The 17,161-nt window shown below is 44.3% G+C and overlaps 1 protein-coding gene across 1 annotated transcript; it reads left to right on the top strand.

Annotated features, from left to right (window-relative positions):
- Positions 1 to 4,745: 4,745 nt before the first annotated feature.
- Positions 4,746 to 16,677, top strand: KCNV2 (potassium voltage-gated channel modifier subfamily V member 2; the record flags this gene model as incomplete). The annotated part of the gene is made up of 2 exons (XM_081103235.1): positions 4,746 to 6,113; positions 16,396 to 16,677. The coding sequence occupies 2 exons, from the start codon at positions 4,746 to 4,748 to the stop codon at positions 16,675 to 16,677; spliced, it is 1,650 nt and encodes a 549-aa protein (XP_080959361.1).
- Positions 16,678 to 17,161: the final 484 nt, after the last annotated feature.

The raw sequence follows: 17,161 nt of genomic DNA, 5'->3' as shown, positions 1-17,161 counted from the left end.
TTTGAAACCAGAATGCAGACTCAAGACTGTTGGCATCTCAGTGTCCTCTCTGTTGTACCTGCTGCCTATCGATCTCTGTCCCCAAGGAAAAGCAGGTGGGACTCCCAGCCACTGCTCCTCAAAGCCACTCCTTTCTCTCCCTTCCAAGTGGGGGTGAGGGCTATGTCAGCACAGAGCAACAAGTCTTTGTTAACATTTCCTTTTGAGATTATTGTAGATTCAGTGCAGGGTGAGAACTGATACAGAGAGCTCTTGTATCCTTTCCACATGTATATTATAATCTGCTACATACTGACACTCTCCTTGGTGCTGGGGTCACAAAGACAAGACGGCCTTTCCTCTCGAAGCCTTTAGAGGCCAGCAGGGAACATATAAAAAAATAATATCGAGTTGGTTAAGACAAAAAGGTAATGCCATTTTCCCCTACCAATTAGCAAGCAACAATGATAGTAATGATATTCTAGCTAAGCTACTGTGAAAGAGGCCCTCCCATATTTTATTGGTGAAAGTGTAAACGGAGGCAAATAGGAAAGCGAGTTGGCAATATGCATGAAATATTTTCATCTCTCGGCTAATATTTTTTGAGTGAGTGCCTGCTATATGCCAGGCACTGGACTAGACCCATGGGGAGAACGCTGAACAAAGCAGACACTGCCCAGCCCTTCTGAGACTTACACAGGCGCGTCTGGTTTACAGGCAGACAAGCGTGTGAGAAGTGCTGTGAGAGGCAAAGTGGAGGCGTTACAGAAGCACTTGTGAGGGGAGCTGAGTTCAGCCTTGGGTGGTTAGGAAGGCTAACCTAGAGGAGAGGATGGAGGAGGGCCCTCCGGCTATTAAATGATGAAGAGGAGTTAGCCAGAGGAAGAGGAGACAGGCTGGCGTGGAGAAAGTACCCTAAATAGCATGAGCAGCAAGCTCACGGGAAGGATGAGCATCAAAGGAGAATGGCCTAGAAAAATCTGGCAAAAGTATCTCAAGGAATAACCCAGAATACAGAATAACAGCAAGCCAACCTTTCCAATGTGAAGATTTTCACTACATTGTTCCTCATAATAGTGGAATATTATAGTCTATTTCAATAAAAGAGATCTGGTAAAGTTATTGATGGTATATCCATAATATAGAATATTTTGTAACCATTTAAAATAATGCTTGCAAAGTGTTTTTTTAATATTGAAATGCTTATGTTAAAATGTTAAATGAGAAAGGCAGGATACATAATTTCATGTCCTAAATGACCACAAGCATATTAAGTGTGTGTGTGTGTGTGTGTGTGTGTGTGTGTGTGTGAGAGAGAGAGAGAGAGAGAGAGAGAGAGAGAGAGAGAGAGAGAGAGAGATTAAATGGAAGGAGGCAGGTTAAAATATGAATAGGATTGTCTTTGGACAGTGAGATTAGATTATAGCTGGGTTTTGTGTATATGCTGTTTATAGCAGGATGGTTAGTCTGGAGCAAAACCCAGTTCATTCATTTACTTTTTGTGTAACCTTGGGCAAGTTACTTCACTTCTGTGTCTCAGTTCCTCATTTGTGAAATAGGAATAATTATAGCACCTACATGATAGGTTGTTGTAAGCATTATCATGTATAGTATGTGGGCAGGCTACTATTATCATTATATAAATTATTAGCATTCTGCTCTCTATTTTTAAAATTTTCCTATAATGTACTTATATAACTATTAAAATGAAAAACATTTTAAATCACTCTGTTAAATAAGGGACTTGTGTTGTAAGTTAGTAGTATGTGTTTTCAAGGAGACACTGGGAAGGGGAAGCTTATCCATCTCGGGGAAAGAAAGATGTCAGAGAAGGATCGCTGAGAGAGGAAGATGCTGTCTCAGCTGACTTTCAAGAACAAGGACTTAAGAGAAGAGCAGGAGGGAATTCAAGACAAATGGAACATTAATCAAAAACTTAGAATCTTAGTGATGACAAGCCAGAAAGGGCTTAAAGTTCATCCAGGCCACTTTCTACCCATGCAAGTTTCCCTCTACAGTAGTCCTGCGGAGTCCTAACTGCATTCAGAGAGGAGCTCACCACTGTATGAACAAACCCAGCCATGGCTGGGCAGTTCTTTGTCACAAAGAGTTTCCCCATAGGTACACAGTCAGCACTCATCTACCATTGCACTGACGTACAGACACACCAGAGCAAAACCTAAGCAACAAGTCCACGCCAACAGACGCCTGTGGGCTGTCAGAGTCACCTTGGCGTGCTCATCAAAGCAATATTCCCCACTCAACTGCACGGTCCTGGTGCTTGAGCATGGCTTTGAGATACCTGACAAACATTACTCACGCCATTGTTTTCAAGTGCAAAAGGCACAAGAGTGTTGAAAGTTTAGGTACAAAGTATTATATGATTGCAATGGAAAGAGAGAACATTAAAAATATGAAAATAATACTTTTCCTTTTTATAATAGTACTAGAGGCCCAAAGCACGAAATTCGTGCAAGGGGCTCGGCCCTCGCAGCCCCGGCTTCGTCAGGAAGGTCGTCTGGACAGTTGTTCTGCCGTTTGGTCTAATTAGCATATTAGCTCTTCATTATATAGGATAATTGATTCTGAAGAAAATAGTGAATTTATGTAATATATAAAAGCAGTTGTGACAGCAGTTGGCACAATGTAAAGCAGAGATGTAATTGGAAAATCTGTTAAGTATGTGGCTAGAGAAACATCAGTACTGTGTGCCCACAGGAGAACACTGGAAATACACCGAGGAACTGGGAGGCCAGTCCTGGTGAGAGGCTTTATTCGAAGCCTGTAGGTCTGAGCACTATTGGAAGCTAAACAACAGCAGCAGATGTTATACTAGCAGGTACAGACCCTGTGGCAACTGTCACCTCCCCAACACCTTTGACATCTAGTTAAACTGAACTACATGATAAAGATAGCGCTACAAATCAGCGAGGCGAGAACGGGTTATTCAATTAATATGTTGAGCCTTCTAGATTAAAAAAAAAACTGAAAAATAAAGTTGGGTCTCTATTTCACTCTTTACATCAAAACTAATTCCTGATAAATCAAATCTTTAACTGTGAAAAATGAAACCATAAGAAGAAATTTTTTAAAGAATTAGAGAGGTGAAAACACTTCTAGCATGACATACACCCAGAAATCATAAAATAAACTCAGAAAAATATATTTGTAGTTCCTATCACAGGCAAAAGGTCTGTTTTCATGATATATAAAGCTCTCCTACAAATCAATAAGAAAATACCAACAACTCAATGGGAAGTAGAAAAAGAAATACAACAGCTTTTAATCACACGAATGTTCAAATGCATTCATAAGAGAAACATTAAATTAGCCCACACATTTTTCACCTTTGAAATAGGAGGGGCTCAGGAAAAGTGATAATATACTCTCAGATACTGATGGTGAGTTGTAAATTGGTAAACTTTTACGACGGAAACTTGGCATTACCAGTCAATATTACACATGTGAGGTTTTTAGCAATTCCACCTCCAACAATTTATCCTTCATATATCTTAATATGTATGAAGTAATGTATGTATAAGATTATTCATTGCGCCACTGTCTATGAGAGCAAAGGTAGAATGTCTATCACTATCAGACTACCAAGTAGATATTTTCAAAATGAGGCAGATATTTATGTTCAGATATAAAACACCTCCAAGACATACGGTTAATTGGAAAGAGCAAAATGTATTGCACACTGTGATTTGTGTTAACAATAGAGCGCTATTCAAGTGATAGATGGAGACAGGTTTTTGCTTGTATGTGTTCAGAAGATTTCTGGAAGGCTAACCAGAAAGTACTAACAGTGGTTGCCTCCTCAGAGGCCCACTTGATAGCTGTAAGTTCAGGTTGAGATAAATTTTTTTTACCATAATGCACCTTTGCACCTTTTGTACCACGTGTATCAGCTAACCAAAATAAACTGAATTTAAAAACAAATTCCCTGCTCAAAGCAAATCCCTTGCTCTTCTCTGATACCCCCATCTTTTCCTTGTGCTTGCAGACTTAGATCACCTATAAAACCATGCGCAACTTGAGGGCTGCACTGTGTCTCCATCGAACTCCCATCTCCGGCATCCAGCACAGTGCCTTACATACAAAAAGAGACTTAGAAGAAAGAAGAAAAAAAAGTGATGTCTTGAAGAGTGATGGAGACCTTTTTCTTGGAAAGAAGTCTAGGCCAGCGTTACATATGGCCTAATACAGCAGCGAGCAGGGCTGCAAGGCCCCACGAACATCTACCCACCAGTCCTGGGGTTCTACCTTTAAGAGGAGGGAGGGTAAGAAAGAGACAGAGAGAGTTCAAAACAGAAACTGAGCCATGTTCTATAGCTAATTCAGCTGATTTCATCTCAGCACAGGTACACCCAGCACTCCCTAAGGGAAGGCCTAACGGGTGGCCCACATTTTTATCAGCAATCATCTCTGCCCCTTTCTGATCATCTACAGCTTTAAGACCACATAATCATCCCCCACGTCACAGAGTGAAGGGAGACGGGGAGGAAACAGGCTAAGAGGATCCAAATCCCTTCTAAGACTTGCTTCTCCCTTCTCAGCAAGATTAAAGCAGTCAACAGCCGTCTGCCTATGTGTTCAGACCCAGCAGCCCGGGCCGCACTGCCCAGTTCTGGAGGGCAGTGTCTGGGACCCCAGTCTGTGGTCCGAAGTGCCGGGCATACGATCCACCTGCCCCGTGGCAGTGAGTAAGCTGGGGACCCTACCACAGCCAGGACGGAAAAGCCAGGGACCGGCTTCCCGCAGCCATGCTGAAAAACAGTGAGAGGAGGCGGTCTTGGAGCTACAGGCCCTGGAATACCGCGGAGGGTACAGACGCACCCACTTCAGGGAACAGCCAACACCGCGGGAGCATCTGCTCCCTGGAGGCGCGTTCCGGCTCCCAGGCCAGCATCCCGCCGTGGACCGAGGGCAACTATAACTACTACATCGAGGAGGACGAGGACGGGGCGGAGGAGGAGCAGTGGAAAGACGACTTGGGCGATGTGGCCGAGGAAGACCAGCAGCCAGAGGAGGCCGCCCGGACGGAAGGCCGCACCGACGGCTCCACGCTGAACGTGAACGTGGGCGGCCAGAGCTACCACCTGGACTGCGCGCAGCTGGCCTGCTACCCCAAGACGCGCCTGGGCCGCCTGGCCGCCTGCACCAGCCGCGGCCGCCAGCTGGGCCTGTGCGACGACTACGAGGCGCAGACGGAAGAGTACTTCTTCGATCGCGACCCGGCCGTCTTCCAGCTGGTCTACAACTTCTACCTGTGCGGGGCGCTGCGGGTGTGCAGCGCGCTCTGCCCGCGCCGCTTCCTGGAGGAGCTGGGCTACTGGGGCGTGCGGCTCAAGTACACGCCGCGCTGCTGCCGCATCTGCTTCGAGGAGCGGCGCGACGAGCTGAGCGAGCAGCTCAAGATCCAGCGCGAGCTGCGCGCCCAGGCGCGGGCCGAGGAGGCCGAGCAGCTCTTCCGCGACGTGCGCTTCTGCGGGCCGCAGCGCCAGCGCCTCTGGAACCTCATGGAGAAGCCCTTCTCGTCCCCGGCCGCCAAGGCCATCGGGGTGGCCTCCAGCCTCTTCGTGCTCGTCTCCATCGTGGCGCTGGCCCTCAACACGGTGGAGGAGATGCACCAGCGGGCGGAGGGCGGCCGCTGGGCGGTGCTGGAGCACGTGGAGGTGCTGTGCATCGCCTTCTTCACGCTCGAGTTCCTGCTGCGCCTGGCCTCCACGCCCGACCTGCGTCGCTTCGCGCGCAGCGCCCTCAACCTGGTGGACCTGGTGGCCATCCTGCCGCTCTACCTGCAGCTGCTGCTCGAGTGCTTCGCGGACGAGGACCGGCGGCGCGGCCAGGGCTCCTCCCGGGAGCACGACCTGGAGACGGTGGGCAAGGTGGGCCAGGTGCTGCGTGTCATGCGCCTGATGCGCATCTTCCGCATCCTCAAGCTGGCGCGGCACTCCACCGGCCTGCGCGCCTTTGGCTTCACCCTGCGCCAGTGCTACCAGCAGGTGGGCTGCCTGCTGCTCTTCATCGCCATGGGCATCTTCTCCTTCTCCGCTGCCGTCTACTCCGTGGAGCACGACGTGCCCGGCACCAACTTCACCAGCATCCCGCACTCCTGGTGGTGGGCCGCGGTGAGTGCCATGGCCGTGGGCTTTCCTGCTCTCCTCACCGCCCTCCCATTCCCGGGTGCTCAGCTGCCTGTCTTCATCCCCTGATCGCCCCTTTGCCTTGCAAAAGGACCACCCCAAGGCTGCCTCCAGCTAACGAAAAAGAGAGAGGGTTGTGGGGGGTTGGAAAGACAGAGACACTGTAGTCCAGTAAGTAACGATTTGACTTGGCCCTCAGAATCTCCAAATCTAGAGTTAGTTTTAAAACCCTTGCCAGGCAGATTTTAAGAATTCGTTGTTGATGTCTGTGGGAAGCTGCCTGATCACCATTCTTGTTGCCGCTCATTGAACAGCTGTTACCCTAAGTCGTTGATAACTTTATCTTCACCCAAGGTGGTGGTTTTGATCACTATTTCTATTTAAAACAGAACAAGTTGGAAGTGGTTTCCGTTTTGTTGTTGTTGTGATTGTTGTGTGTGTTGTTGTTGTTTTGGAAGGAGACTGCATGTTTATTCCGGAGAGGAAGTGAGACTTGGCTGAACACTGTCACCTTAACTGAAATCCCATTGGTCCTAGCTGAACTGAGTGAGTTAAGGGGCACCTAAAACTGAAACATGCTCCAATGTCACGGAAACGCTTTCAGGACCTGGAATTATTGCCTCATTTTATAGAGAGAGGCACTGAGGTGCAGGGAGCTTGAGTGCAGACACACAGCTAAATCCAGAGAGAAGACTGAAGCCCAAGCCAGTACCAGCACAAAACCATTGCCCCTTCCACACCCAGCACCGCCTCTTCCATGCGTTAGCTCGTCTGCAGGCCTTGAACAGTGAATACACTAGTTATTTTTGTCACTTCTTTCTGTAGTAGTTGCCTTTTCATGCCAATTTATGCCATCTACTCTCATACCTGCATTTCTGGGATGCTAGACCAATCCCTGAAAAATCCCTGACGTCCTGGAAATGCTGACTTGTCTTCTCGGGTCAGTGAGTAAGCTGGCATGTGTGCATACGAAGAACTAGGTAAATTATATGGCTTCCATATTTTCTTTTTGTTGTTGACACTATTACAGATGCCTCCAATTTTCCCCCCTTTGCCCACCTACACCTAGCCCCGCCACCCCACCCCCAGCCTTCACCACACTGTTGTCTGTGTCCATGGGCTCTGCATTGATGTTCTTTAGCTACTCTCTTTGCCTTCTTTTATCCAGACCCTCCCACTCTCCTCCCCTCTGACACCTGTCAGTCTGTTCCATATATTTTCTTAAGTAGATTATTATAATGCCTTTAAAGACATTAAGCAAATATAACCAGTTTTTCTAGAAAGTCGGTATTTTCAACATTAACATTGGGTATGTCAGAACCCAAAGTCTTGGGTGAACTATCTGAGATGAACCAACCCGGGGCTACTAACCATGCAGCTTGGTAGGATGGAAGGAAGATTTCTATTTCGATTCTTGCATCAGATCTGGTAATAATTACCTATGACTCTAAATAATGAGCTGTGAAACCTCACTCCCTCACTCCCACCCTCAGTGTCCTCGGCTCTACAAAGGGAGGATGGAGAGCTCAAATGTCCTTCAGCTTGAGAGCTCTCTTCAGTGAAGGGTTGACATTAGGCTCTTCCAAACAAGCTACCCAAATGCCACTCCTCTGATCATATTCCAAACGACAAAAGGTCATCTCCATGGTAGGTAAACTGTAAGTACAGATGGAGCTGATAGAGAGTGATTTTTCCCCAGCAAATGACATTTACTTTGGAGGTGAGTAAGGTAGGCAGGGAAAAGAGCAAATCCACATGCTGATGATATAATTCCACGTTTTTAGAGAGCCAACTTCTCATTCATTCAGATATCCTAGAAGACTCGCATATATAGGCCGGACCTAGTGGACGCATTAATATTTTAATTTTAACCCACAAAACTTTTTTTTTTTTATCTTTTATATATGAACAGAAAGATTTTTATAAAATTGTTCTCGCCAATACTGGATTTTCCTTTTTAAAAATTCCCTGAATGAATGCCCTTTGACTCCATTTAATTTCTTGATTGGCTTACTATACAATGATGTTTAAAACTTTCAAATGATCCCCTTTTATGTTAGCTGAAATTATTTTACTCAAGACCAGTATTTTCCATAAATTGAACAATAAAAATTGAATCAACATCCAGGTTTTATCTACAATAAATTTTACCAATGATTGCGTTTACCAATATGAGTTTTCTCTTGTAGCCTTTATCTCTAGCAGGCGCTATTTTCACAAACCAAAATTTGTACGTTTCAACCTTACCGTTTCCCGACCTTAGCCTTTATCAATGGCCTTTGTTCATTTTATTCTCTGACAATTATTTATACTAGTAAGAATCATTATGAATTAGATAAAAGACTGATAACTTGTATTTATTTCTAAACTATCTATAAGAGCAATTGCCCTTGAACATTCAAGCGCTTCTCTATTCCCCAGGACTAATGTCTTATTAACCCAGTTCTTAATACTTCTACTAACATTGCATATTGTGTACTAAGGGTTTGTATTCTCCGTACAGCAAAGAGAAAGGAACACTGTCAAAATGATGCAGACAGAATGTCTTATTTCCTTATATGGATACAAAGTAAAAAGATGCAAAATATTAGGACCAATTCCTCAGGTTAACCCACAAAAATCCATCTCATTCATTCACTGAGCAAGAATTTTTTAGCACCTCCAGTGTGCCAAGCAGTATTCTAAACACTAGAGATACCAAGTGATAGAAAGAAGAGAAGATGAAGTTCTTTCACTTGTAGAGTGTATATTCTAATGGAGAAAAATTTCAGATGTTTGTGTGTCTTGTATAGAATAATAGGATTGAGTCAACAATAAAAAAATAAATTTTAAAAAGATGAAGGAAAAAAAAATAATAGGATCGAGAGTGACTTGGGTGGCAAAATCTACATCTGATGGATGGCCAGAGATGCCCTCTTAAAGAGAACATTTAGGTAAAATTTGAACCATGAGAAAAAAACTCATATAAATATATACAGTGGGGCTTTGACTTACGAGTTTAATTCATTCCGAGACCAAGCTCGCTAACTCAAATTACTCTGTCAACTCAATGCAAAAAATCGGCCGAGAGACAGCTGGTATCTCAAAAAACTCGTTAGTCGGGACACTCGTAAGTCAAGGCCCCACTATATAACTAAACAAATGTGAGAATCCAAGAAGTGGAATCCTAGAAGTAACTTTAATTGAATAGTCTCCAAGCATTGTATTGATCATACATCTCATAATTTAAAATTTTTGAGCACACTCCCATGATCAGTGTGTGTTTAGTTATTCATAAATTTTAAGCCATTTATTATCACAATAATATTGCTTCAAAAACCACCCCAAAACTCAGTGGTTTAAAATGCCAAGCATATATTTAGCTAATGAGTTTGGAAGTCATCAATTTACGCTGGTTTCAACCAGAAGGTTCTTCTGATTTGGCCTCATATCTGATAGTCAGCTGGCTAACAGCTGGAGTGAAGGAGGAGACTAGGCTAGATAGCTGTCATTCTTTAGCAGACATGTATCCATAGCAAAAGAAGAGAGAGAGGAGAGAGAGAGAGAGAGAGAGAGAGAGAGAGAGAGAGAGAGAGAAGAGAAGAGAAGAGAAGAGAAGAGAAGAGAAGAGAAGAGAAGAGAAGAGAAGAGAAGAGAGAGAGAGAAGTCATTGCAAGCACTGTATAAGCTTCTCTTTAATGTCATTTGCTCAACCCATTGGCCAAAGCAAGTCACAAGACCACACTCAGAGTCAAAGGGCAGGGTAGGTTAACCCACCCACTATAGGAAAGCCCTCTAACGTTATAGGCAAATAGCTTGGATAAAGGAAGATATAAAGAACTAGTTTCAAAAGCACAATCATTCTACTGCAGTAAATATTCCTGCTCAAATATATTATACACATCAGAAAACATACACTCACACTGACATTTCAAGGATGAGGTAAAGAATGGTAGGACTGATATTTTCTTCCGCCATTCCAGTGCTATGTCCCTTGCAGTATATTCACCCACATTAGATTCTCTAATCCATTCTTCTATGCTTTTAGTGCCTCCAGACAGCCCCATATATGAATTACTTTTAATAATCGTCCCTCTCTCTCTGCCAAGGACCTTCCTCTGCTCAACTCAGGGTTTTAAGAGGAATACAATAATTTTCATTGCTGTGAATTCTCCTACAGCTGCAAAACAAATCCCACAAGGACACTCATGTCTGCAAACACTCGTGCATTTGGATATAAAATAGACCCGTCCCACTCAGCTGTCAAATGACAGTTATTTGTGAGCGCTAATGTAATAGGAAACATATGTAAGATGCTAGCCTGTAGTACATCCACAATAAATAGAAGCTACCATGTTTGACTAGTTAATAGTCTTTATCACATGGAAGCAATAACCTTTGCTTCCGGATTCATTTGGGGAGAAATAAAACAGAAGTGATTCCTTCTCTACTGGGGGGAGAGACTGTGGGACATACAAAAGGGTCAGCTGTCTTATCCTGGGACAGCTTCTGGGTGTTTAGATGAAGAGGCCCAGGCTTGCTAAGCTCTCAGGGTTGCCTGGTGTGGGAAATACATGGCACAGCTCAGTAAGAACAATTAGCTCGATGATGAAGCTGTAATCGTTGGCCTCCAGTGTGGCTATGTTTTCATGTAGAAAAGGGCAAATGGGCCATTCAACAAACCATTTCCTTCTGAGCTTTCAGAGCGAGTTAAAACTGTGGAAACCAAACAGGAAACTGTGTCATGAACTCATTCCTCCAGGAACCTACAGAGGCTCTTCAAAAAGAAAATTTACCTCTGGCTGAGGCATCTGATAATTGAGCCCCAGAGACCTTGCTCCTCTCTTTGGTTTCCTAGAGTATGATATCATTTCCTTGTAAATGGGTGTACTTATGAGATCATTCAGATTTGTTTTATTTTTTTAATCTTTGTTGATTTTGAGAGAAAGAGAGAGAGAGAGAGAGAGAGAGAGAGAGAGAGAGAGAGAGAAGAAGAAGAAGAAGAAGAAGAAGAAGAAGAAGAAGAAGAAGAAAGAGAGAGAGAGAGAGAGAGAGAGAGAGAGAGAGAGAGAGAGAGAGAGAGAAGAACATCAATCTGTTGTTCCACTTATGTATGCATTCTTTGGTTGGTTCTTGTCTGGGGATCGAACCTGCAACCTTGGCATATTGGGATGACACTCTCACCAAATGAGCTACCCGGTCAGGGCACTATATATTCTGTATTGTTATGGATTGATTGCATGCATTGAGGAGAGCCATTTGGAAGGTGAATCAGTGAAGTTATACTCAGGAGAACAGTGTGGGTATTTTAAACAGGAGATTTGATGCTGGGAAATAGATACATAGGTGCCAGAGGGCTAGAAGCAAAAAGGGTAAACTGAGATAACCCAAAGATTGGCAAATGTAGGAAACAGCTGTCAGCCCTAGAACTGGGGAACAAACAGGAGAAGGGAGAGTTACCAAGCACGGCGTACAGAGGAGGAGCATCTGGGCAGCTGTTGCAGGGACCCCTGAGCTAGCACCGTGAGGTTGACGCCACGTGTGCTGAAAGGTCCCTGGGCCATAAATACCTGCTCTTATTGGAGGGTGACGCCAGAAACAGAAGCAGCTATAGAGACTCCCATCTCCTCATCGCACCTTCCAGCCTCCCAACAGCGTCTCTCATTGGCAGAGCACAACCAGAAGACAGTGGGCAAGGAAATTCGGGGATTGTAGTTTGCAGACTCCCAGTTGCAGAATTACAAAATACAGCTCAGAAGAGTGTCAGACTTGGGACTGAGAGACAACAGGTCAATGTCTGGCCCAGCCGGCAATTCATGTTCTGGCTCCTTCAGAGCTAGCACAGGAGCTGTCAGTGGACAAAGGCTACGAGGCACCTTTATGACTTTTGATCTTGTGGACTCCTGATTTGAGGGTGGCCCCCTTCTATCTCTTTAAACTATGCTCTTCCTGTTTGACCATTATGACTTGACTGGGACATGACAGAATTGCAGAGGGCAGGGAGAAGTGCCAGGTCAGCCGAAGATGCAGAGGGCATCAGATTATTAGCACCTTTCTATGAGTATATTCATAGACTCCCAAGCTTGCTTTAGCTTTTGCACACCTCCTCCTTACTGTGCAATTTATGTACGTGTCAGCCCTATAATATGTAGATGAGCTGGTTGTTCTCTTCCAGGTGGTCACCTATGATGTGATTCTAACAGTGCTTCCGCTGGTCAAAACAGTCTTTGAATTTCACTGAAGAACTATCTTCAGAGTCTGTGACATGTCCATTTGCTTCCTTCTAATCATGCTTAATCTTTACCTTTTTGAGAGTAGATTCAATACTTTAAAATAGTCTAGACCCCTGAGTTTAATATTGGCATCTAAAGTTAATCCTCAAGCTGAGGCATCAGATAACTGTGTCCTAATTGTGGCACAATAAGACCACTTGTTTCAAGGTCATTCCACTGAATCCTCTGTGCAGATTACAATCCTAAAGAGGAATTCCTAAAATATTTGGGTCGGCTAAGTATAGCCTAAGTATAGCCTTTGAAGCTAAGTCCTTTGAAGGACTGAGGTATGTAATGATTTTAGCCAGAACATCTTAGTCTTAAATTTTTTTGGAAAAATAAGAAGGAATGTTAATTATTTTTTAAAATCAGTTTTATTCCTTGGGATCATAATTTCAAGATTCATGGATTACTGGCTGCCAAGGTTTCATACATGCCTAGTTCATGATGAAAGAAACATTCCTTGTTGAAGGAGAAATTCAAGTATAGCCATTCTACAGCTTTGGAGAAAAATTGGATGCTTGTCCTCCTTGTAATGTTTAGCAGGCCAAGATTTGCTGATTAGTGGGTGAGCTGCTAGGGGAAAGTCACGTTCCGGGCTTTTGGGACCCAAAGGCTAGGGAAAATATGTAAGTTTTCAATGGAATGGTAAGTTTCCAGTTTACAGAATGGCTGAGCCAGCCAGTTTTTCAGGATATTAAGATGGATTATAGAACATACTACAAACTGGATGAACCTCAGAAACATTAGGCTGAGTGAAAGAAGCCAGATAAAATTTCCAGAAGAGGCAAATCTACAAAGAAGGCAAGTAGATTAGTGGTTACGTGGGACTGGAGATGGGAATTCAGAGTAGTGACAGATGGGAACAAGGGATGTTTTGAGGTGATGGAAATGTTCTAAAGATGGATTTTAGTGATGATTGCTCAACTCTGTAAATTCACTCAAAATCATTTAACTGTACCCTTGAAACAAGTGAATTTCATATTATGCAAATTATACCTCAATAAAGCTGCTGTTATGTTGTGTGTGTTTTTTTAAAAGATGGATTGTAGAAATTTTGGCCACATTTCCAAACCCAGTTGGTGCTAATGTGAGAACTCAATCTGCAAACTCATATGGGTCAGTCTGGGGCCTTCAATGTTTAATGCTCATCCAGGGAGAAATGGTCGGGCCTGTGGAACATGGAGAAAAGTAACCTAAAGCCAAGGAATCCCGAGTTCCTCTTGGAGCCAAGGAGCACCCAGATCACCGGCTGAGTCAAATTACCCACAAAACCGACAAGGCATAAATTAGCTATGCATTTTGAACAAATTCTTCCACACCCGTCATACAGAGCCCCTAGCAGGAGAGATCTTTTCTCTAAAAATAGAGATCCAAGATATACAAAGATATTCAGACCATATTATGCACATCAAATATTTAATCTTCCTTACGTCAATTAGCTTTGCTTTTAGCTTTTCACTAAACATTCAGCCAATAAAGAAAAAAGAAAGACATGAAGTTGCTTTGGGAGTGAGGCAAGGCCAGTATCAGGATTGACCAGAAGTTTAAAAAGGCACTTTGTCTCAATTCTTTTCCTTCCTCTGCATCCCATTCTGCCCCCCACCCTCCCCAATCCTGAGCCCTTGAAGGACTGGTTCACCTAAAAGCCTCAGCTTTAGCTTTTCATGGAAGCTTCCTGTTCTAACTCTACCCTTCATATATATATATATATATATATATATATATATATATATATATATACAAACATGTGATTTGTTTTAATGCACAGATATAGACAGACATAGTACATAATACATGTGTACATACACACAGTTATATATAACTCTACCCTTCTTGTCCCTCACCCTTATTATCCACACTCCCTTTAGGCCTCCTCCAGGGAATGGAGACTAACCAAACATTCATACAGAGGTGTGAGCGATGCTGTTACTGACATATGTTCAGTTCTGACAGAGATCTGACTCAGGTTCTTTTACTTTTGCTGTGGCTAGTGACAGGAAACACAGACAGACAGACACACACACACACGCATACTTGGAGATTAACCCACACTCTTAGTTGATCACGACCTCTCATCACCTTTGATCCAGAAGGTAGGAAAGAGAGATTCTGTCCTGGAGCGAGTGTCTGCCCCAGCCAGTCTCCCTCGGAGCATTCTGCAGGAGCCAAGAGGGACCTGCTTCCACAGCCTGTCAGTCTAATATGCTTAAGGACTAACATTATCACACACACGCTGAGTCAGGCACTCCTTCAATTCCCACTACTCTGTGAGGTAGTTGTATTCTCCCCTCATTTCAGAAGTGGCAATGGAGGCAGAGACAATGTAGGTGTCCAAGACACACATCTGAGAAGTGGATTCGGATCCATATAGCCCAGGGCAGTGGTTCTCAACCTTGGCTGCACATTAGAATCACCTGGGAATCTTTTTAAAATCCTGATTGCTGGGCCTCATCCTCTGGAAATTGTTTCTTTGTTACTAATGTTGTGGCCCCACCCCCTAACAAAGAAACAGAATTTCCGGAGGATGAGGCCCAGAAATCAGGATTTTAAGAAGATTCCCAGGTGATTCTAATGTGCAGCCAAGGTTGAGAACCACTGGCCTAGTGCCATACTTGTCTCCTTAAACCAGTCTACACCATTCTGCCTCTCTTAGATGCTTGTTTGTGGACAGCCCATCCCTCAGCAGGTCTCTCACCGAGGATGGAGCAGTGAGAGGTGGTGGGGCACCCGCCCCAAAGGGGAGATACAAGCTTTCTTTAAGGGCTGGATGGAGCTCCTGTGCTAATCAGCTCCATCAGATTTGCCCAGCTGGCTCAATTCTTCATTTCATTCTACCTAATCCATCACACTCGTTCTAAGTTCAAACTGACCCTTACATTATAAACAAATAATAATAAAGTTTGCATTTCTAAAGTAAAGGCCATTTTGGTGCAGGGAAACAGGATGACTTCGCACATTTTACTGCCACCTGCTGGGAAATTATGGCAATGACAACACAAATCCATGGCACACACAGTGCCCCCTGGAGTTGTGCAATGCACAGTGTTTACAACTGCAGGCAGCAGCCCTGCCTAATGTAGCCAATAGTCTGGGGATAAAGGGAGTCTTAGTACATGAGGCATACAAAACAAGCCCCGAGGGATTTTCCTAGTTTTCTCTCTCGCTACCCTGACTGATAACTAATTCCATGGATCTGCATGTCAAAACGGAAGCTTGACAACCTAAATAAATCTCTACTTAGCGGAATCTAAAGCACGGCGACTAGAGTTTGGGAAGACTTTCATGCAGAGTGAACTGTCTTTGGTTGTTGATGTCTTTAAAAAATCCCTCCACAGCATAATGAGAATATGTTTCGCCAAACATTTGCAATTAAAGCACCTTCATATAAAATATCTCATTGGAATTACTTAATTCTGAAAGGTGTTATAATCGTCTCCATTTTAAAGATGAGAGAAGGACCACAGACGAGGTTGCTTAGTGCCTTCTGTGTGCCTGACACTGTGTTAAGGGCTTGGTAGTTGTTTATTGCTTAGTCTTCACAGGGATCCTGAGAGTTAGGCAATACCCTCCTGTTCAGAGGAAGGAACCAAGGCTGAGACTGAATGTTTTACCCAAGGACACTCTGCTGGGAACGGTCGGAGTAGGGACTTGAACCCAGGTCTGACTGGTGCTAAGCCTGAGCTCTTTTCAGTATGTGTATCATTTAGGCAAACCCAGGGCCCCAGTCCTAAAGCTGGCCCCGGCCGTCTTCTCTCTCCTGCACTGTCTATAAGAAAATTAGAAGTGGTAGTCAAGATTTAAACCCAAGTCTTGCAACCCCAAAGCTTGTGTTCTTTCCATGACAGGGGTCCTGCAGGCAAATGTCCTGGCACCTCCTAGAGCTGCCTCCGTGGGGAGCTCTTACATGGCTCACGTGCACCTTCAGGGAGACAGATTACTCCCTGCCTGTTCCATCCCTTTCTCCTCCTCCCTCACGGAGTTAACAACTCAACCCTGCCTTCCTTCCCATACAGGTGAGCATCTCCACTGTGGGCTACGGAGACATGTACCCAGAGACGCACTTGGGCAGGCTTTTTGCCTTCCTCTGCATTGCTTTTGGGATTATCCTCAACGGGATGCCAATCTCCATTCTCTACAACAAGTTCTCCGATTACTACAGCAAGCTCAAGGCTTATGAGTACACGGCCATACGAAGGGAAAGGGGAAAGGTGGACTTCGTGCAGCGAGCCAGAAAAAAGATGGCTGAGTGCTTGGCTGAAAGCAACCCACAGCCCACCCCAAGGCAAGAGAATTAATGTTCCAGAGGCCACGTGGCTGGTAGATCCTGCAACCTTCAAGGCTTCCTTCCGCCTTCTTTTTTTTTTATCGTCAGGATTGCCCGTGAAAGGACACGTGAGGCAGACATACACAAAGGGCATTCATTTCACAGAGTTCTACCTCATGAATGTTTGTTTGAACCCAGACTCAGACAGCCTCATATGGTGTTGTGTGAGAGTCTGATCGTCCCAATGACATTGATATGAGAACTCCTTGGGAGGAGCGACTTCTTAGCTTTCTCTTGTAGCTTCTCATGGCTTCTCAATAAATATTTTTGCACTTGAGTTGACTTGAGAAGAATTTCCTTACATTGAAGAAAGGAAATCCTTGATTTTCCAGAGAGAGGGAATGTTGCATCAGAACTATATGAGCCCTGGCGTTAGACCAATCCCAGTCGGAAGCCCGGATCTACCAGCTGTAGGATTTGGGACAAGTTACTTTAACTGTCGGAGCCTCAGTTTC

This window comes from Myotis nattereri (assembly GCF_964212035.1).
Source record: "Myotis nattereri genome assembly, chromosome: 12".
NCBI classification, from domain to species: domain Eukaryota; kingdom Metazoa; phylum Chordata; class Mammalia; order Chiroptera; family Vespertilionidae; genus Myotis; species Myotis nattereri.
The sequence above is the reverse complement of the archived record's forward strand: the minus strand, read 5'-3'. Positions and strand labels throughout refer to the sequence as shown.